Source organism: Manihot esculenta, chromosome 13 (assembly GCF_001659605.2).
Source record: "Manihot esculenta cultivar AM560-2 chromosome 13, M.esculenta_v8, whole genome shotgun sequence".
In the NCBI taxonomy this organism is placed as follows: Eukaryota; Viridiplantae; Streptophyta; class Magnoliopsida; order Malpighiales; family Euphorbiaceae; genus Manihot; species Manihot esculenta.
Window position 1 is genome coordinate 35,904,913 of NC_035173.2, and position 21,573 is coordinate 35,926,485.

The 21,573-nt window shown below is 39.2% G+C and overlaps 3 protein-coding genes across 3 annotated transcripts; 2 read left to right on the forward strand and 1 right to left on the reverse strand.

The window, feature by feature from the left end:
* The first annotated feature begins 9,673 nt into the window (after positions 1-9,673).
* On the forward strand, positions 9,674-10,931 carry LOC122721525 (uncharacterized mitochondrial protein AtMg00860-like). Its single transcript, XM_043949385.1, has 3 exons — positions 9,674-9,800; positions 10,274-10,355; positions 10,460-10,931. Exons 1-3 carry the CDS (start codon positions 9,674-9,676, stop codon positions 10,929-10,931), a joined length of 681 nt encoding a protein of 226 aa, XP_043805320.1.
* Positions 10,932-13,995: 3,064 nt separating this feature from the next.
* On the forward strand, positions 13,996-17,582 carry LOC110629999 (putative E3 ubiquitin-protein ligase RING1a). The gene is given in 8 exon segments (XM_021777275.2): positions 13,996-14,076; positions 14,213-14,333; positions 14,425-14,466; positions 14,824-15,360; positions 16,330-16,437; positions 17,035-17,156; positions 17,158-17,221; positions 17,323-17,582. Coding segments are annotated over 8 exon segments (1,083 nt in total). The 5' UTR covers positions 13,996-14,020; the 3' UTR covers positions 17,356-17,582.
* A 211-nt stretch (positions 17,583-17,793) lies between these two features.
* On the reverse strand, positions 17,794-19,044 carry LOC122721553. The gene is made up of 2 exons (XM_043949501.1): positions 18,587-19,044; positions 17,794-18,449 (listed from the first exon to the last, which is right to left on the reverse strand). The coding sequence occupies exons 1-2, from the start codon at positions 18,631-18,633 to the stop codon at positions 17,825-17,827; spliced, it is 672 nt and encodes a 223-aa protein (XP_043805436.1). The 5' UTR covers positions 18,634-19,044; the 3' UTR covers positions 17,794-17,824.
* Positions 19,045-21,573: the final 2,529 nt, after the last annotated feature.

Below are 21,573 nucleotides of genomic sequence, written 5' to 3' on the forward strand. Positions count from 1 at the left end.
TTGATTTGAATCGAATTGATTTGATTAGTTGAATTTTTAATAAATTTTTTATTTTTATTTTTTATATTTTATTTTTAATATTTTAAAATTTAATTAAAATATTTTTACATAATTATAATTTAACCTTTTATATTATTAAAAATAATATATTATTATTCACTAATAAATTTAATTTTTATTATTTTTTATAATTAAATTTAAATCAAATTAAAATAATATAAAAATTTTTAAATAAAAATAAAAAATTAAATTAAAATTTTAAAATAACTCAATTAAATTAATTTCTTTTATTTAAAACGAATGCTGCTGCTCCCTAATTCTAACGCCGGTTGAGGAAACCATTTTCTTATTGAGGCCAAAGACTTCTCCCTATCTGCCCTCCACATATTACGCCTTTGTAATCGATGATCTTGTAACCTTATTTAAAAAAAAAAAAAAAAAATTCTCCTAGTCGATGAGCTTTTGTAAATTAATCGACTTATATTTTTCGTAAAAATTATATACATATTTTTTTATAGTAAAAAAGATCAAACCCTACAAAATAACAGTATTAAGTTAAAAATTTATTTTTTGGTATGCAAATTTTAATTTTGCCAAATTTGTCTTTTTCCGGATTAAGTCGGAGCACACAGAAGTTCATAAAAATTATGGGAAGGTGATCTTAATTAAGTATTAAATGAAATTATGCTCTAGGTACTACACATTATGAGTAGTTATGAAAATCTTTAAAGGAAAACTTTAACAAAGTAAAGAAATTTGAAAAGCATAACAATACTAAAATAAATTTATTAATTTATTTTTTTTCAACTAAATTTAAACTCAGAATCTTTTAATTTTAGAGATAGCTGCAATATTAATAAACTAAAGCTTATTGATATTTTGATTAATTTATTAATAACCAGTTTCCTATTTTTGAGCAATTGATTGAGGAGTATTCAAACTTCAACATTATTTCTCATCAGAAAGAGCAATACAGACATCTACCTACAAGGATGATGTAAAAAATTGGCGGTAGTTTAATAAAAATAATTTGGATCAATTCATTTATATTGTCAAATTTTTTATTTTTTATTTTTTATAATAAAAATTAAAGAGATAAAATATCAAATCTATCAGATTTACTCAAATGTTACTATCGGTCTAAATTTAGGAGTGATAAACTTATTATATGCTATAAACTAATTATATTTTTCATTGAGAAATTAAGTTATCAATAAATAAATTTCTATTTGAAATTAATTAGTAAAATAATTTTAAAAACTAGTTAAATAAATTTTAAAAATTTTAATATATTTTTTAAAATTAATGAGTTTCCTACAAATAATAGATCATCTATATGCATAAATCATCTATTACACATTTACGTGTATATATAAATATTTACAGAGATATTACAAGGGTTCTAGAAATCTTACATACATCATCATCAGATTATCTATATGCGTAAATCATCTATTGCTTTACACATTTACGTATATATATATATTTACAGAGATATTACAAAGGTTCCAGAAAATTTTAAGTAGCAAAATTATAGTTTTTACACTTGTCAACAAAAGAGTGACTTAATAAGATACTATTAAAGTTCTTTAGAATTAACTACAGCTATACTTAATTAATTTACTAAATATTCTGGAACCTTTATCGAGAAAACTCTCAATTCTAACAGAAATGCCTGCATATATATAGTTGTAAGAGATACCGTTTAAAAGGTTTTTTTGGAAGATAAATGTAGCCACCATCAGATGTTGCTTTCTTCTCAATCTCCATATAAGAATTATGCAGCATCAAATGAACAATGACACAGAGGCCATATGTGTCCACCTAAGAGTGAATAATGAGGAAATCTCACAAGTGTCAGTCTAACAAAAATGGCAACTGCATTTGAATGCTTATTAACAGAATACTGGCCTGAAATCTCCACGGCTTATTTTCTTGCATTTGGATGCAGCGAAAGCCAGAAGTCCGGCAATCTCCCTCGAATTCTGTGTCATCAGGAAAGAGATGCAGGTCTATTCCCTTACCCCAGTCGACAAGGCACAAGCCCTACAAAGAAAAACTCTAAGCACAATTGTAACCTACTCAACTAAAAGTAATCTCTGATAACAAAATTAAACCTGATCGCCCCAAGAGCCAGTTCGGTCTTCAAACCCATCTTCAGAAAGGTCATCCCTGCTGAAATTCCAATTTTTATTTTCAAACACCACAATATGCCGCACATGAAAGCACTCCATTTAAAAACAAGGGATGATGCATGTATAATTCTATATAGATTAAATCATCATTGAAAGGAAACACCCTTAGAGAACTACAAAACATAGTCTTACATGAATCAGAAAATCATCCATTAGTGTCTTTAAGTCATATCTAAGAGACAAACAGTGATGATATCAACAAAATATTGAAAATTTTCATTTAAGATTAGTGAGATAAAATATAGTTTTGCATGTTATAATTTCAAATTCCCAGGACTTTTCCATAACAGTTTGAAAAACAGTGAATTACACTTCTGTCTTAATAGTTTCACTGCAGCCAAAAATTACCCTTTCTATCCTATGATGCTCCGGATGTAGATGCAAGCGTCCCATTTTTTGTGTTACAATAATGTCTAGAAAACTCAAGTTTTCAACAATTTGCAATACATTGTCACAATCCATTATATAAAAAAACAAATTTCACCTGGAATAGCGAACAAGCAGATCATCAGGCTTGAAATCACCATGAATAATCCCAACATCATGTAAAGTTTCCAGCATGTATAGCATTTCTGTGGTGTAATATATGCATAAAACCTCTTCCATGGACTTACCAACAATAACATAAGAATTTATGACATCCTGCACAAGATTGAACACGAGAACTTCCACTAGTGTGACTTGCCTAATAAGAATAAAGGAGCAGATACATAATGAAGTAAACTTACGTGAAGTGTCCCATGGCATAGGTAGTCGCACACAAGTAAGCTATAGTCAGAATGGACATCCATTCCATGAGCAACACCAAAGCTTGACCTCTGATAGAATTGCAATGTCAAGAACAATAACCTTCTTTAACCAACAGATGCTGAAAATAATGAAAATGTCAAGAACGCATTACTTGCTTGGTTGAGATCCGCTGATCAAGTTGACGATACATGTAAAATTCCCAAGGAAAAGCAGGCTTTTGTATCTGCAAGACATCTGATATAGTTATACAATCCAAAACGCAAATAAAAATCTATAATGAAGAGCCGATAATAACTACCTTTAGAGCAACAATATCATCAGGATTATAATCTATTGACAGATGCTCTAAATACTTTAGCAAAACCCCCGTCACCAGCACAACCTTTGATCTGGTACTCCTTTCCGCCTTTAAGCATCAGAGTAATGGTATGAGTAGAAAAAAACTTTTGAATAATGTATAAAAACTAAGATTCTGTAGATTGATTTTACATGCTGCAACATTCTTACCTTGGAATTGATGAGATTCCAAGCTCCGATTAAGGAATATTGTGGAATGTTATTCGTGTAGGATAACTTTTCCTAAATATATTGCTCTGCAGGTAATTTTATATATTCCTACTTAGTTGGAGAATCCCTATGCTACATATGTCTTAGGTCTTCCATTATAATAAGCAAGTTTTTGTATCATGATGTATCCAATAATGAAGGCGTAGTCTTTCAAGATTTTGCATCCGTGTATGTAAGTGTTAAGATATGGACTCTAATGATATAATATGGACTGTACACTACATTTTTTTTAGAACTATTTTATCTTTTTGTATTTTTTCTGAAAGCATATTGATGATCGCTCCATCCCATTACGAGGCCGGGCCGATAGTAGCAGCTCACAATCAGGAGGCTCCTAAGCCCCCGAATAAGTCAGACCCAACCCATTCATCCTCCTGATCGGACTCCTATTTAAGTCACTCAATCGGACCGGCCCGGCCCATTTCAGTCTTAAAGCAAGCCCTTTCCTAGGTTCCGGTCCTTTTCCCTCAAACCCGGTCACAAGAAGAAACAACTGCGGGTCCAATCATTTCATAGCCTTGTCCACTCGCGCGCCGAAGGGAATTAAATGCTTGCCTGACACAGGGAGGGTCCTGAGGTTATCCGTATGTACGAACCTACACCAAGGGGTAGGTGGTCCTATAGCAGAAAGGCCATATCGCGTGAGGGAGAAGAAAGAGGATAAAAGGAAGGAAACACTCTCCTCTAGGGCTAAGTTTTTTCTAAGTTTACAAAACCCTTGTAAAACTCTATTTTTTCTGGATCTCAGATCATCAATTGGCGCTGTCTGTGGCAAAACGAAGGAGATATTTTCATCGCCGGAGTTCCACTCTTACAATATCCACTGCGATCCATGATGACTAACCACAACGAAAACAATCTTGTCAACACCCCTAATGACCTGAGCTCCGCTCAGGAGGGACAACAGTTCTCTTTTTCCAGTCCCACGACCCCAAACAACCAAACACCAATTCCCTTCAACCCCTCGCCAAGCTTGGCAGGGAACGTGCCTGGAGGTGCTCTATCCAACTAAGACCTTCAAACCATGGCCCTCCAACTACAAAATACCGCTCACTGGTTGGGGCAGATGATGCAACAAAGGGGCCTTAACACCCCGGTGAATGTGTTGCCAGTGGTAGAAGAACCCAAAACCAATGAACCTCGCCAACCTACCCTCAATCCTCCTCAAACAACGAGCCGAGAAACAGGAGAGAGGAGCAGGAGAGCTGGTGGAGAAGTAGAGCCAGAAGCAAGGGTTCACGGAAGGAGGGTGAGGGAGTTGATTGAGAATGACGAGGCCGACAGTTATTCTGTCGGAACAACCAAGTGGACGAGAAGCGAAGCGGAGGAAGATGAGTACCGCCGGGAGAAGAAACCCAGGTAGGAGGAGGAAAGTGTAGACCAAAAGCTGCAAAAGATGAGAGAGCAGCTCTTGGCCGAGTTGAGAACGAAGGATCAGAATCAAACTCTCTTGCCCACCTCTTCACCCTTCTCGAAGTGGGTGCAGCAGGAGATCGTCCCCAAGAAGTTTATGATGCCTCCTATGGCAGCATATGACGGGGCTGGCAACCCGAGGGAGCATGTTCTCAACTACAAAACTTTTATGGAGTTGCAGACTCTGTCGGATGCCTTGATGTGCAAGGTATTCCCTACAACTCTGACAGGACCAGCGCGAGCGTGGTTTAACAGCCTGGAGGCGGGGAGCACCAGGAGTTTCGGGGATCTGGCCAACGCCTTCATCAGCCGGTTCATAGCCGGAGTTCCAGCAGAGAGAAAGACCAGTTACTTGGAGACGGTCAAGCAGAGGAAGGATGAATCGCTGAGGGGGTACGTGGCTCGTTTCAACACAGAGGCCCTACAGATCCCCGAGCTGGATGAGAGTCGGGCGGTAGAGGCCATGCAGAAAGGGACGACCTCGCCCGAGTTCTTTGGCTCGTTGAGCAGGAAACCCCCGACCTCACTGGCAGAGCTCATGAAGAGGGCGGAGAAATACATAAGGCAAGATGATGCCTTAATGACGAGCAGGTTTGCCAAAGGGGCAGAAGACAGAGGAAAAGCCCCCGAAGAAAAGAGGTCAGAGAGGCAGGAGAAGAAGCAAGGCAAAAGGCTTGAAACCTACAGACAGCCCTGGGAGCGAAGAGACCAAAGACCCCACCCTCCAAGGGGAAATCGCTCCCTCCGTGGATTCCATAGAGTCTGACCTCGCTCAACGCCTCCAGAGCCAAGGTGCTCATGGCAGTACAGGACAAGGAGTTCCTTCAATGGCCCAGACCTATGAAAGCTGAAGCAAACCAGCGAGATCCTGAAAAATATTGTCAGTATCATCGTACACACAGCCATGACACCAACTGCTACCAGCTGATTGCTGAGATCGAGAGGCTGATAAAAAGGGGACACCAACACTTCGCTTTTTGCTTCTCCTAGTGATAAGGTTCCCCCTCCCCCCCACAAGTGTACAATACCCACTAGTCGACCTTCTATTATCAAGGGATTCAGCTCAATATGCATCTGTGAATGAATGTATGCAAAGATGACTGTGTTTAGAGAATAGGAGACCTTTTCTAGGAGCATACTTCAAGTATTGCATAATGGGAAAAACAACTTGCATGTGAGACTCACGAGGATCATGCATAAACTGACTGACTAAGCTGACTGCATATACTATGTTTGGTCGAGTATGCGAAAGATAAATCAGTCTGCCTACCAACCTCTGATATCTGCCCATATTCATTAATTCACCAATCCCTGCTTGTAGCTCGTGATTGCTCTCAATGGGAGTTTCTGCTAGTTTGCAACCTAACATACCAGTTTTTTCTAAAAGATCTAGAATGTATTTTCTCTGAGAAATAAAGATTCCCTTCTTTGACCTGGCAACCTCAATTTCCAGGAAATATTGCAATTTTCCTATATCTTTAATTTCGAACTTCTAAACCAAAAGTTTTTTCAACTAAGTCATCCCCTGTCATTACTATGTAATCAACATAGACTATAAGAAGAATAATTTTACCCTTGTGATGTCTGGTAAATAGGGTATGGTCAGCATTGCTCTATTGATAGCCAAAAGAAATCATAGTTCTATTGAATCGATCAAACCAAGCTCTGGGTGACTGCTTCAACCCATACAAAGCCTTCTTTAGTCTGCATACCTTTCCTTGTGTTTTTTCATCAGCAAATCCAGGAGGGATTTCCATATACACTTTCTCCTCTAAGTCTTCATGGAGAAATACATTTTTCACGTCAAATTGTTGTAGATCCTAGTCAAGGTTGACAACGCAAGTTAACAAAACTATGATTGAGTTCATTTTGGCAATAGGAGCAACTGTCTCCTAGTAATCCACTCCATAGGTTTGAGTGTATCTCTTGGCCACTAGTCTACTCTTAAATCTTTCAATTGACCAATCTGCATTGTGTTTCACCATGAACACCCCATTTGCAGCCAACAAGTTTCTTCCTACGTGGGAGAGTGACAAGTTCCCAGGTTTTATTTTTGGCTAGTGCTTTTATCTCTTCAATTATTGCTCCCTTCAATTCAGGGTCTTCAAGAGCTTTCTTCCAAATCTGTGGAATAGACCCAGAGGAAATAGACAAGGCCAAGGCTCTATAGGATGGAGACAAAGAATTATAAGAGAGAAAGTTAGAAATAGAGTGCTTTGTGCAAGATCTAACTCCTTTTCTTTGAGTAATTGGTTTATTTAGATCATCAAAAGGCTCAAGGTTTAGGGATGACTCACCAGATGGAGAAGAGGAAGATTCATGACACTGAGTAAGCTTCACAATGACTTTTTCTGCTTTTGTCTTGTCTCTTCTTGAGTATCTCCTTAAACCTGATTTATCCAAATGCCTGATTTGGTCACCAATAATCTCCCCCTATATGATAGTCTCTTGATCATCAATAGTCTCCCCCTGTATAGTAGTCTCCTTTAGAGTAAAACGTTCTAGAGTTATAGGACTAGGAATCATCTCTTCTCTCTCATTGTCCTCCCCCTGAAGAGGTGATGTGAACTACTGAAGTAAGGTTCAGTCTCTCTAGATGGAGGGTGGTAACACTTGTAACCCTTCTGTGTAGGAGAGTACTCAACAAACATACATTTAATGGCCCTTGAATCGAGCTTCCCACCTGTCCTAGTATGAACAAAACATGTACATCCAAACACCTTTAATGGAACAAAATAAGCATTTTTCCCTTGTAGCACCTCTAAAGGGCTTTTAAAGGCAAGAGATTTAAGAGGCATTTTATTAATGAGATAAACTGCGGTTAAGACTGCATATCTCCAATAGGTTTTTGAAAGGTTCATAGCGAAAAGGAGAGATCGGGCTATTTCCAACATGTGTCTATTTTTTCTTTCAGCAACACCATTTTGGACACTAGTGTAAGGACAACTAGTTTGATGCAGTATCTCATTAGACTCCAGATAAGCAGAAAAACAACCATCCATGTACTTTGTACCATTATCAGTTCTCAAAACATTTATCTCAGCATCAAATTGAGTACAAATCATCTTGTGAAAAGATTGAAAGCAAGAAATCACATTACTCTTTGCCTTTATCAAATAAACCCAAGTCATGCGAGTAGAACAATCAATAAAAGTAACAAACCAACGATTACCAGATAGTGAGACCGTTTGAGTAAGTCCCTAAACATCAGAATGGATGGTCACAAAAGGGATCGTACTCCTATTGTTACTGGAGGGATAAGAGGTGTAACAGCCCGGCCCCTTTCGACCGGCCCTGTTACCGTTCACGGCCCAGGGCTATCCCTCGCCTGGCCTCTTGCCACCTCGGGCTTTCCACTGGCGTCGTGAGCAGCTCTTAACATCCATTCACCCTCACGGGTTCCTGGCAGGATTTGTCCCCTTGGGTTCTCGCATCGAATGCATCCTTCCCCAAGTGGATTTGGCCCAAATTTCCCTTTTTGGAAATTAGGTCGCCTCCCCCACTGCTCGAACCCTTGACCTCCCACTTTAAGGGAATAGTCTGGTGAGAGTGAGTACCAATTGTTCCATTCATGGGTAGCCCTTTCCTCGCAGGTCCACTAGCTCCGCACAATTTTTCTGACCCAGGGTGGCTCTGATACCAATTGAAACAGCCGGGCCCAAACTGGCCCAAATAACTTTTGGACCCACTTTCCACTTGGCCCAAAATGGTTAACCCAAGTTATTTAGTAGTTCTGTGCTAGCTATTATATATAAATCAATTTTCTTTCAATTTTCCGATGTGGGACGGATTTGCGCCGCAAATCCGCAAGCAGGCAGCTGGAAGCAGCTGACCGTCACACTATGGAACAATTGGTACTCACTCTCATCAGACTATTCCCTTAAAGTGGGAGGTCAAGGGTTCGAGCAGTGGGGGAGGTGACCTAATTTCCAAAAAGGGAAATTTGGGCCAAATCCACTTGGGGAAGGATGCATTCGATGCGAGAACCCAAGGGGACAAATCCTGCCAGGAACCCGTGAGGGTGAATGGATGTTAAGAGCTGCTCACGACGCCAGTGGAAAGCCCGAGGTGGCAAGAGGCCAGGCGAGGGATAGCCCTGGGCCGTGAGTGGTAACAGTGCCGTGCGTACGGGCCGGGCTGTTACAAGAGGTTCTTGTATGCTTAACATACTCACAAGTATCACAAACTAAAGAACCACATTGAGCCTTGGAAAATAAATCAGGATAAAGTTTTTCTAAAACAAAGAAAGATGGGTGTCCCGACCGTCAATGCCACTATATGCTTAATTTCTTCCAAAAAGAGCCCGAGGTGAATTCAAACTCAGATTTCCTTCTAACATATAAATTTAGTTTTACAGTTAAGTGATTTGGTAAGAGCAATAACAGATAAAAGTTTAAGAGGGAAACAAGGAACATGAAGAACAAAGGATAGCTTGATATTTGGAGTATAAATAATAGAACCGGTTCTAAATATAGGAGTGGAAGAACCATTTGCAATTTTGATAGTGTCTTTTTGTAGACATAGAAGATAATTAAGGAAGCCTGCAGAGGAGCTTGTCATATGTCTATTTGCACCATAATTAATAATCCATGGAGCAAAATCAAGAGACGAAACAAAAGTATTATCAGAAGTCCTTACATTACCCACACAAGTCATTGTCATTTCAAGAAAAAACTAAATTTTTTCTGTTAAAAGCAGTGGAAAATTATTATTACTGAAGGAAGAAACTGTTCGTCAGCAAAAAAGGCATGGGTCCATTAGATCGGAAGCGCGACTTGAAGGCGAGTCCGTCGGAAAGGATCGCTCTCAAAAAAGACCTCCGGAAAATGTCACACGCACCGCGTGTGGGAAAGATGCAGAATCTTGTGAGGGCGCGTGAGCCTCACGCGCGTGGCTTTCCGACGTTAGAACTGGACGGCTAGCCGGCAACGGTCTGATGACTCGGTTGGTGGCGGCGGTGAGAGAAAAAAAAGGGTTCCTAGATAGGGTAGTACCAAAAAGATAGATCTAGGGTTTTAGAAATCCTAAGAGAAAAATTGAATTTAAACCCTAAAATCAGAAAAAAAAGCTCCGATATCATGAAGAATTTCAGGAGGAATTTTTTATTCTATTCCAATTGAATTGATCTTTACAAGGTTTGAGTAATTATACACAAAGAGTCAACCTAAATTAGGAATATTTACAATAAGAATAAAATCCCTTAACAAGCCTAATTAGGATCCCAAAGATTTGAATCCTCCTAATTAGGAACCTTCAATGCTGGTCAACAAATTATAATTGAATTATTAGATGAATTACATGGAGCTCGATATTTTTCTAAATTGGATTTGAAGTCATGATATCATCAGATCAGGTGATAGAACCAGACATTTTGAAGACGGTGTTCCGCACCCACTTTGGTCACTATGAGCCTATAGTGATGCCTTTTGGGTTAACGAATGCACTAGCCACCTTCCAGTCTACAATGAATGATCTATTTAGAAAATATTTGCGGAAATTTATCTTGGTTTCTTTGACGACATCCTGGTTTACAGTGGTACATGGGAGGAACAATTGCAGCATATCAATACAGTTTTACAACTGTTGTCCAATAATCAATTTCATGTTAAGAGAAAGAAGAGCTCATTTAGGCACACTATGATAGAATATCCTGGGCATATGATTTTGGTGCAAGGGGGTGCCATGGATCCAGCAAAGGTCTCCAGTGTGTTAAATTGGTCTCAAGCCAAGTCTGTAGGCGCAGTTTGTGCGTTTCTAGGGCTAACTGAATATTATAGACGGTTCATCAAAGGCTACAGTATGATAATGCAGCTTTTGACACAACTACTCAAGAAAGAATCTCAGTTTAAGTTTGTGAGGGATGGCGAAGCTCAAGCTGCCTTTGTTCAATTGAAACAAGCCTTAGTTTCTTCTCCAGTTCTTGCAGCACTCGATTTTTCAAAGCCTTTCGTTTTAGAATGCGATGCTTCTGGTTTAGATGTTGGAGCAATATTGATGCAAGAGTAGGCCAATTGCTTATTTCAGCAAAGTTTTATCTACCAGGACCCTCTCCAAGTCTACTTATGAGAGGGAAAGGATGTCCTTGGTTTTAGTAGTCCAACATTGGCAACCATATCTGTTGAGAAGCAAATTTATGGTTCATACAGATCATCACAGTTTGAAACACTTGTTAGAACAACAAATTTCCACACCAGCACAGCACAACACAGCAGCAATGGAGTACAAAACTATTGAGGTATGACTTTACAATCTCTTATAAGCCGGTGTCACTAATTCAGCTGCAGACACATTATCAAAGAGAGATGAGGATCTCGAGTTACTGGTGGTTTCCTTTCCACAGTGAATAGATTGGGGTCAGATTCATGTTGAGGTTCAACAAGATCCAAAACCTCAGCAGATTATCCAAAACCTCAACAAGAATCCATCCTCCCTTAAACACTATACAATGATCCAAGACCGTCTGTTCTACAAAAGCAGATTAGTTATTCCATCTTCATCAAGGTGGATTCCTAAGCTGATAGAAGAATATCATGCCTCTCCAATTGGTGGACACTCAAGAGCCTTCTGCACTTACAAGCGCATCTCCTCAAATTCATACTGGCCTGGAATGATGAAGCAGATCCAGAAGTTTGTGGCAGAATGTTTGGTGTGTCAGACACAAAAATATGAGGCTGTTTCTCCAGCAAGTCTTCTTCAACCATTACCGATTCCAACTAGGGCATGGGAAGATAGCTCTTGATTTTATAACAGGATTACCCCGTTCTCAAGGGAATGATGCCATACTAGTTGTTATTGATCGGTTTACTAAGTATGCCCATTTTTTAAGGCTGAGACATCTGTATACAGCTAAGGCGGTGGCTGAGTTATTTGCTAAAGAAATCATAAGGCTTCATGGAATGCCAAAATCAATTGTCAAGTAATCGAGATACCATTTTTCTCAGCTATTTTTTGGACTGAATTGTTTTGCCTTTAAGGGACTCAGCTGAAGATGAGCAGGGTCAAACGAAGGTGCTGAACAGAAGTCTTAAAACTTATCTCTGTTGTTTCACTACAGAACAGCCAATATACTGGAGCAAATGGTTGGTTTAGGCCGAATATTGGTATAACTTCAGTTTTCACACAGCAGTGGGCATGACCCCATTCGAAGCTATTTATGGTCGATCACCACCTTCAATACAGCAATTCCTTCCAGGCGAGATTAAATCAGAAGCTGTGACCCAAGAGCTAGCCACTAGAGATGAATTATTGAGACAGCTGACTTTCAATCTTCATAAGGCGCAACAAAGGATGACCAAAGCAGCAAACAAACGTAGAAGAGATGTTCTGTATAAGGCTGGGGACTCGGTCTTTCTCAAATTTTGTCCTCATCGATAAACTTCCCTTCGACAGGTCATAAATCCTAAATTGTCGTCTCGATGCTTCGGTCCTTTCAGAGTATTGCAGAAATTAGTAGTGTTGCTTACAAGTTACAGCTCTCTACTGTATCAGTTTTCCATTTGTCTCAACTTAAGAAGGTAATTGGCGAACATGAGGTGATTTCTAAATTACCAAAAGAAATGGCTGTCCAGGATGAATTTCTTGAACCCGAGGAGATCTTGAAAATCCAAGAGGTTTTAATTGATGGCAACAAAGTTTCACAGGTGCTGGTTAAATAGAAGGGAAAAATAGTGGATGAGGCAACTTGGATGAATTATTATGAATTTTGTAATCAATTTCCCACTTCCAGCCTTGTGGACAAGGCTGATCTCATAGGGAAAGGCATTGATAGCAGTAAATCAGAAGATGAGGGAATAAGTAGGGAAATGGGAACTTTAAGGGTATATTATAGGAAGACTGAGAGGAATATTTCACAAGAGAAGGACCACCAGGAGAGAGTGACAAAAGTTAGAGGGAATCTCAGTGCAGAAATGATGAGGCAGTGATTGATGTGTGTATAAATAACCAAGAAAGTGGGAGAGAGGGATATGATGAGTTTTGTATTCTGTTTTAGTACAGCTGTGGCTGTGGGCTAGGATTTCTCTATCAAATGAACTGTCCTTGTTGAAATTGAGTATTGAAGAAAATTTTCTCCATTTGTGTCCCCTGCATCCTCCTCCTCCTTACTCTTGAATCTTTACATTCTTTTCTCTCCTGTTCTTAACTCTACCATTGTAGTATGTTTAACATACTATGGGTAATGAACTAATGATGACCCTTGTTAAATTTGGGCCAGGGCTAACTCATCCCAAAAACTAGCTCAAGGAGGATTGCCTGTGGCTCGTATAAGGGGCACATTATTCCTTTTCACAACCGATGTGGGATTCAACACACTCCCTTACGCCCAGAATTTTACTGGTGTGTGACATATTTATGGGAGGTCCAATATCGGATGAGGCGCTCTGATACCATGTTAATTTGAGTTAGGCCTAACTCACCTCAAAATCTAGCTCAAACCCCAAAATCTAGCTCAAGGGGAGGAGTGCCTATGGCCATATAAGGGGGCAAATTACCTCTTTTCATAATCGATGTGGGATTCAACAACCCTAATTCATTATGGGAAAATACGCTTTTCACATGGTTTCAAAGCTCTGTGTCTCAACACTCCCATCTACTCGGTGTTTCAACTGGCATGCTATTGCAGTCAATACAGAGTAATTTTGGTGCCATAGAATTATACTGTTATTATATTTACATGCTAGAGTTGTTGTAGCACTTCAAAACTTTAATACAAATATACATTAGTTATTTCCTAATTCATTATGGGAAAATCACAAGTGTGATCATAAGCTGATACTAATCCCATTGTAATGGTTCTATTCAGGAAATTCACTGTGATTAAACAAGTAAAAGTTAACATTCATTATGAATAGTGGAATTTGTTTTCGGTTATCTGCACCAAATTTAAAGATCAACACCTTGGGATTGTTGCTATACTTTATGGCAAATGTGATCTATGTTGTATTTTGGTTCACTATCTTGTTTTGGATTTTGATTAAGGTGGAACTGCATGTAGTTGTTGCTTACCATGTTTTTGTCTGGTAGGCTAAATTTTAATTAATTAAATCTTAATCATGAATTGTGCTTTTATAGGTAACATAAAGAAAACACGAACTGTGATGGAATGTCTGCACCGCTTTTGCAGAGAATGCATTGACAAATCAATGCGACTTGGGTATGTAGCACAAAAACTGAATCATTTCTTTATTCGTTTTCTGCAACACTGGCATCCTGATTAGGGAAATCTTGTGATGTTTCCAATGAATGTGTAGCCATCCAAATTTATTACTTGTATTTGGATTTTATTGCAGGAATAATGAGTGCCCAGCTTGCCGCACACACTGTGCAAGTCGGCGTTCTTTGAGAGATGATCCAAATTATGATGCTTTAATTGCTGCTTTATATCCAGACATTGACAAGTATGAGGAGGAGGTATAAGATATTTGTCTTGTCTATTTCTTTTTTTAATGTTTTCTATAGTACTTTTTCAAATCAAACTGCCGTGAGTGAGTGTTTGGTCCAGGAATTGGCTTTTCATGAGGAGGAAAGGACACGAAACAAGCAGGTGTGTGCATCTGTTTTATTGCGCTGCTGCATTCATGCAAGTTTTAAAAATTCAAGCAAACAATTGTTGGAGATAACAGACATGATGTTTTTATTTGAACCTTGACCTTGAAGTTCATGGTTCTGAAAATTTCTCAGTGCTATAATGTTGACTTTTTGCTCCTTTAATTCGAAGGAGTTCTGATTCTCTGAAATGGACACTGTTGAGCTGCTTAGTTTGTCACCTCTAGTTATGAGGTTTTGGTTTATCGGATAATGTATAGACTGAAAATCTAAAAGCCAAGCTGCTGTTTCCAGATAGGGAACTATTTGAACTCAGCTTTTTATTTTGGTGTTGTTTGAATGCTTCATTGAACAGATCCAAGCTTCAATTGCTCAAATATTTCAACGACAATCTGAAGCACTAGTTAGGAGACACACAATGGGTAAAGAAACAACTGGTCCATTCATGGAAAAGTCACAGCGCAATCATCGGACAGTCCCCTCAAGGAGGCGGCGGAACAGCCGAGGCACTGAATTCCAAGGATCTGAAGACATCGATTATGAAAATGATGATAATGGAGGTAAGGATTCATCTTCTACTGATGAACGCTCCACAGAAGTAAGGCAGCGCAGGCGCAAGAGACGGCCAGGAATTAGGCCTTCTCAACCTTCTTCATCAGCTTCAAATCCAGAGGGCGGATGCATTGAAAATGATTTAGAAGCCACCAGAGAGAATAGAGGAATATCTCCTGGCCTTGTTTGGAATACAGAAATGCTTGCCTGGGGCAGGGGTGGTACTCGAAGTCATACACGGCATGGTAATGCTAGCGGTTGCAACAACAAGACTGCCAGAAGCACTCGCATATCCAAGCTGGTAGAATATCTCGGGAGCTTAGAGGAAAAAAATGATGAGGTATGTCAGGATGCAACGGTGCTTTGAGCTGTGGTTCGTTTACCTATTAATGATTTGTCTGTTTACTTGTTATATTATGGTAGCAATAGCATAGAGCTTTAAAATTTGGCGTTTTAGGATTTGGACTCTCTATAGCAAGACCCAGGGTTTGTAGCTTGAATAGTGGCTGAACTGTCTGAGATATTATGGCAGAAGGCAGGTTGGATTTGAAGGATCTGGTAATGGTTGCTAGAGTTTTCTGGCAGCAGGGAGTAAAGATTTGAAATTTCTGTGATTAATCTTGGTATGGCAATATGTTGGCAGTTGGGTTTTTGGTTTGCTGCGACCTGATTAAAGCAAGCACATAATAAAACTTGATGTAATCCAACTATCCAAGTCGGTATCACAGTATAGCTTGGGGAAAGAGGAAGAGAACAAGGAAAATGAAGCATCAAGCATGACACAGGGAATAATATGCTAAGCACATTTGTATGTGAATCAAACTATGATGTGAAGATTTCAAGGGCCTAAGAATCAAAAATACAAAATGTGAAATGAATAACTTAGGCCAAAAGAAAATGGTGCAATAGATCATGTTACTCCAGGAAGTAGAGAGAACTTTAGCTCAAGTTATCAAAATACCCTGAATTTCACAGGAATAGTAACTCATGTAAGATTAAACTCATTTACACGGTGATTCTTTCCTTAGCTAAGAGGTATTTTAGCTACGACCACTAGTGTTTCTTCCTTGAACATTGTGTGTGGATTATGTGAATTAGCTTTCTGCTGCGTGTGGAATAACTATGTTAAGTGGCCAACTGCTGCTGCATCAATAAATACATTCAATAAATCGGTGCAGTTGAGTATTTGTATCTTCAGTCCTATTGAAAGTATATTTGTGCCATAATAGCCCTTCCCTATTTTTGTTCACTTTGTTTCATTTTGCTGATTGTATAGTTTGTCCAGTTAAAGGCTATTTACTGTTTGCAGTTGGATGTTCACCTAATGCTTACTTCTATGGACAAGGAAAGTTTCACGAATTTGAAACAGCCCTACCTTTGCTGTCAACCCAGTTTGTCAGTCAAACACCTATGTGAAGTGAGATTTCTTTCACGCCACCTTAATTCTTGGAATGTGTAATTTTAAACAAATAAAAAGTTTGAAATTTTGAATTGTCATTTCCATAACTTTTTTGTTTGTGACAATGCTGGAATTATAATTCTTGAACTGGAGACGGTGAATTAATTGAGCAATTGCTTTCTGCAAAAGGTAGATAAGGCCAATTTTGTTTATTCTTTGATACGCATTGGTGGATCACGATGACATTAATAGTTTAGGACAGAAAAAATTTGACCGGAATATGATGACAAATTAGATGGCCATTTGCTGTTTGCCCATAGATCCAACAATTAAAATTGTCTGATTCTAGCATCTATCAAAGGAAGGGTACATGTTTTATAAAAAATAAAAATCTTCAGAATCATGAATTTATGGCTTGGACATTTCAGATCTTCTAAATTTGACGCCTGCAGTTTTCTTTCCTTTTCTTCGAGGGTTTCTAAGATCATTAATATAAGGCATCAATTTCTTTTGCATCTGTCTTTTATCTTCCATCCATTATTTCTGCACCCTTGGTTGTGGGTGCATATCATGATATAGTATTCAATTTTTGTTTTTCTGTGCTATCAAATGCAGTATATTGCTCAGAAAAAGTCTTTGGAAGCTGAAGAAGTTGAAATATTTTTAGTTAAAGGGCAGCACAACCTTATTGACAACCTGTCCTCTGTGCATCCACCAATATCAGTGGATGAGCTGAATTTTGAAAGGGCAGGAAACTTTGGCATGTCTTAGAGCCAATTGCACTTCCAATAGAGGTTACATGGTGAGAATTAACATTGAACTTCATCACACTATTTGTGTTTTAACTTTTATAATTTGTCATGTTGTCTGAACTTACAGTTTTCCCCTCTCTGGCTGCTGCAGATTCTAGCATATAGGCAGAAGGGGACGACTTAGCAAATTTTCTATGTATTTATGATGGAAGGAAGAAAAGGTTTGTTAACAGTTTGTAGTTGTATGTAAATTTGTATTGAGATTTCGGAATGAGGTTTAAGCTTCTTCCTTCACAATGGAAAGCTTTTCTAAGACCCGGATTTGTATACTGTTTTTTACACCCACCCAAAAAAAAAGGAAGGAAAAAGGTTTCCCACAGGGATAACCATTCCAACTAAAAATTTCTGAAATCTTGTATGTCTAGAGCAAGTGGTCCTTTATGGAACCATTTACAAGAATTTAATTAATTCAATTTATTTCTTTTTTGTTCAACTTTGTGTTTGGAATGCAAGAATTTATTTTTTTTTTTAAAAAAAATCATTTTAAAAGAAAATAGATGAGTATGTGTAAGAATTTAATTGATTTTTCCAAAAAAAAACCAAGTTATAATTGCACACATTCTTTTTTTTTTTGAGGGAAATGCGTTGTTTTATTAATTTAGATCAGCTAACAAAACAACATTTAGAAAGTTGGGTGGAACACCTCTCCACGCACCAACAGAAACAGGATTTCTAGTAGCCTGAGCTAAGCAATGGGCAGCCGAATTAGCTGTTCTTGGAACTGCAGCAACTCCACAATTACCACGCCAAGACCTTACAAGAGTTTTGATATCATTAATAACAGCACCGAAAGACGTTAAATCCAGCAAAAAAGCAGACTCAATCGCATGAACAACATCCAAAGAATCACCTTCACAGCACACATGTGTCCAACCTTCAGCTTGAATCCAACTAAGAGCTTCTTTGAAAGCAATAGCTTCAGCCACTCTAGGAGAGAAGAGACCAACAATTCGGCTATTCCTAGCAGCTACGAACCTGCCATGTTCATCCCGAGCAACAAATGCCACACCTGTAAACGCGTCATCCACGTTCGTAGCAGCATCAATATTTACTTTTATCCACCCAAGATCAGGGGGTTTCCAAATTCGTGGCCTAGCAATTCTCGCACCTTGTTCTCTCTTCTCTTGAGCATTCTGCCAGTCACCTAGAGTGCGTTTCGCAGCAAACCAAGTCGCAGCAGGAGTTTTAAATTTGTTCGCCCAAATAACAGAATTACGGCTATTCCAGATAGCCCAACAAACAACCAAAATCATACAGACATCCATATCATTAAACAATCTCATAACTGCCACAAGCCAATCAAGAAAACTAGAGCACTGCGGCCGAAACCAACCAGAGTTAGAGAAGGACCAAACCTGGCTTGCAAAGTCGCATTGGACAAGCAGGTGAAGAGATGATTCATCGTAGAAATTACAGAGTGGACACGTCAAAGGCACAGACACCCTCTTCTGATGGAGAGCTGATCTGGTTGGGAGGATGTTGTTTCCGGCCCTCCAAATAAAATTCTTTACCTGTGGTGGTAGATGGAGACGCCAAAGTCGTTTCCACATAAGGCTAGCACTTTGTTCCACTCTCGATGGGATCTCTTGAATAAGACTGCGATAAGCAGTTTTTACCGAATATATGCCATTTCTGTCCAAAAGCCAGAACCATGAATCCGTTGCACTCCTACTAACGGGAATCGAGAGAATATATTTAGCGTCCCTCTCATTAAAACTCTCCTCAATTAGCTCCTTATGCCATCTACCATCTTGTAGCAAGTCTTCAACCATAAATACCCGTTTCTCTGGACTGAACTCAGTAGTGACTCTCATATTATAATTCCTCAATATCTGCCTACCCGCCAATATGCCCCTCCAAGTGTAACTTGGGTAAACCCCTAGCTCAGCCTCCATAAAACTCCTATTTGGAAAATAACGCGCCTTCAAGACCTGGGCCATCAAAGACTGGGGATTTTGTATTAACCGCCATCCGATCCTACCAAGCATAGCAATATTAAATTCATGGACCCTCTTAAATTGCATCCCCCCTCGAGACTTATGTTTGCATAAGCGTTCCCAGGACATCCAATGAAGATTAGGATTTCCATGCTCGTTCTTCCCCCACCAGTAATCAGCAAAAATTTTCTCTAGCTCCTCACAAGTACCAATAGGCAATAAGAACAATGACATAACATAATTTGGGATAGCTTGAAGGACAGTCTTAATTAGCACTTCTTTACCCGCTTTAGATAACATCCTATTCTTCCAAGAATGAATTCTCTTCCAAACTTTATCCTTGACAAAAGAAAGGATCTCTTTCTTATTACGACCAATTGAGGTAGGAAGGCCCAAATAATTCCCAAGATTCTCATTCTCCCTAACATTAAAAGTTTGGCAAATCTTCTCCCGAAACTCCACTGGGGTATTCGGACTAAAATATATTAGGGAATTAGCAAGATTAACAGCTTGCCCAGAGGCCATTTCATAGGTTTGTAGCATATCTCGAATTCTCACAGCCTCATTTTCAGTAGCTTTAAAGAACAGAACACTATCATCAGCAAAAAACAGATGGCTAATCTCTGGGGCCCCCCTTCTCACACAACAACCATGAATTTCCTTCGCCGCTACTCTACTAAGAATATACCTGGACAGCACCTCAGCACACAGTATAAACAGATAGGGGCTTAACGGATCACCTTGTCGTAAACCACGCGAAGGAATCACCGGTCCAATCAAATGTCCTTGTTGGTAAATTTTATAGCTAACGGTGGAAATACAGGACATAATAATTTGAACCAAGCAACAGAAAACCCCATCTTAATCATAACATCTCTTAGAAACCCCCACTCTAGCCTATCATAGGCTTTACTGATATCTATCTTTAAGGCAGCCTCGCCCGCTCTACCTTGTCTCTTACCACGCATGTGATGCAACACTTCATAAGCTATAATAGAATTGTCTTGTATTTGACGTCCAGCAACAAAGGCGCTTTGATAAGGGGAAATTAGTTTTGGTAGCAAGTGCTTCATCCGATTCGCTACCATCTTGGCCATTATTTTATAAAGGACTTGGCAGAGAGCAATCGGTCGTAGGTCCGTCATCTGCTCTGGAGTTTGTTTCTTAGGAATCAAAACAAGTAAAGTTGTGTTCACCTCATCTGGAATTCTCCCACTCGCGATACAAGAAATGCAAAAATCAGCAACATCACTCCCTATAATATTCCAGAATCGCTGAAAAAATCCCGGATTCAGACCATCATCCCCAGGAGATTTCTCTACCCCCATATCAAAGACTGCTTCACGAACTTCTTCTCTTGTGAAGCCCCGAAGCAGCTCCATATTATCCTCATCAGAGACAGCTCTTGGCAAGTAGTTGAGGATCAACGAAGAATCAGAGGCTTGGGATGTATACAGCTCCGAGAAGTAGTCAGAAATAACTCCTTGTAGACCATTTTCCCAATTACACCACACACCCTCCTTATTACGCAACTGCTCAAAACTATTTTTCTTTTTCCGCTCAGTGGCTCTAGCATGAAAATATTTTGTATTTCTGTTCCCCTCGCGTAACCACTCAACCTTAGCTCGTTGCTTCCAGAAAATTTCTCGTTGCTGGAGCAGCTCACCAAATCGAGCCTTAGCTTCCAAAAATTTACGCCGATCCTCAGTCCCCCTCTTCCCTCTAAGACGAGCAATCTCTTGTCGACAAGAATCAATACTATCCTTAAACTTACTCTTATAAATCTTCCCCCAACGGTCTAGGGCTCGACTACAAGATGCAAGTTTAGGAATGAGATTCACAGTTTGCAGGTCATGCCAACAATCCTCCACCAGAGCAACACATTCAGGTTCCTTGACCCAAGCATTTTCAAATCGAAACAATTGAACTCGCCCTCTTCGAACATAAATCCGGAAGGTTAATAATATGGGCAAGTGATCAGAGGAAGATATATCAAGTACAGACGCAGTAGCGTGGCTAAAGAGTTGTTTCCAACTAGCATTAATCATACAGCGATCAAGCTTAGCTTCAACGTGGTCCCTGCCTTGCCGTCCGTTGTCCCAAGTAAACTTATAGCCATCACACTTAATATCCACAAGCCCAGCATGCCCAACTGCCTCCCTAAATCCCTGAATTAGATGATTAGGTTGGCCCAGTCTTCCAACCTTCTCACTAAGCCCCATAATATCATTGTAATCCCCAATGCAGACCCAGGGTAATGTATTACAGGAGGCTAGATATTTTAATACATCCCACGACAAATTCCTTCGGTTCCTATCAGGCTCCCCGTAAAAACCTGTCAACCGCCAAGGATCAAGACCAAAAATTCTAACTTCAGCATCAATATATCTAGGTGATGATCCCAA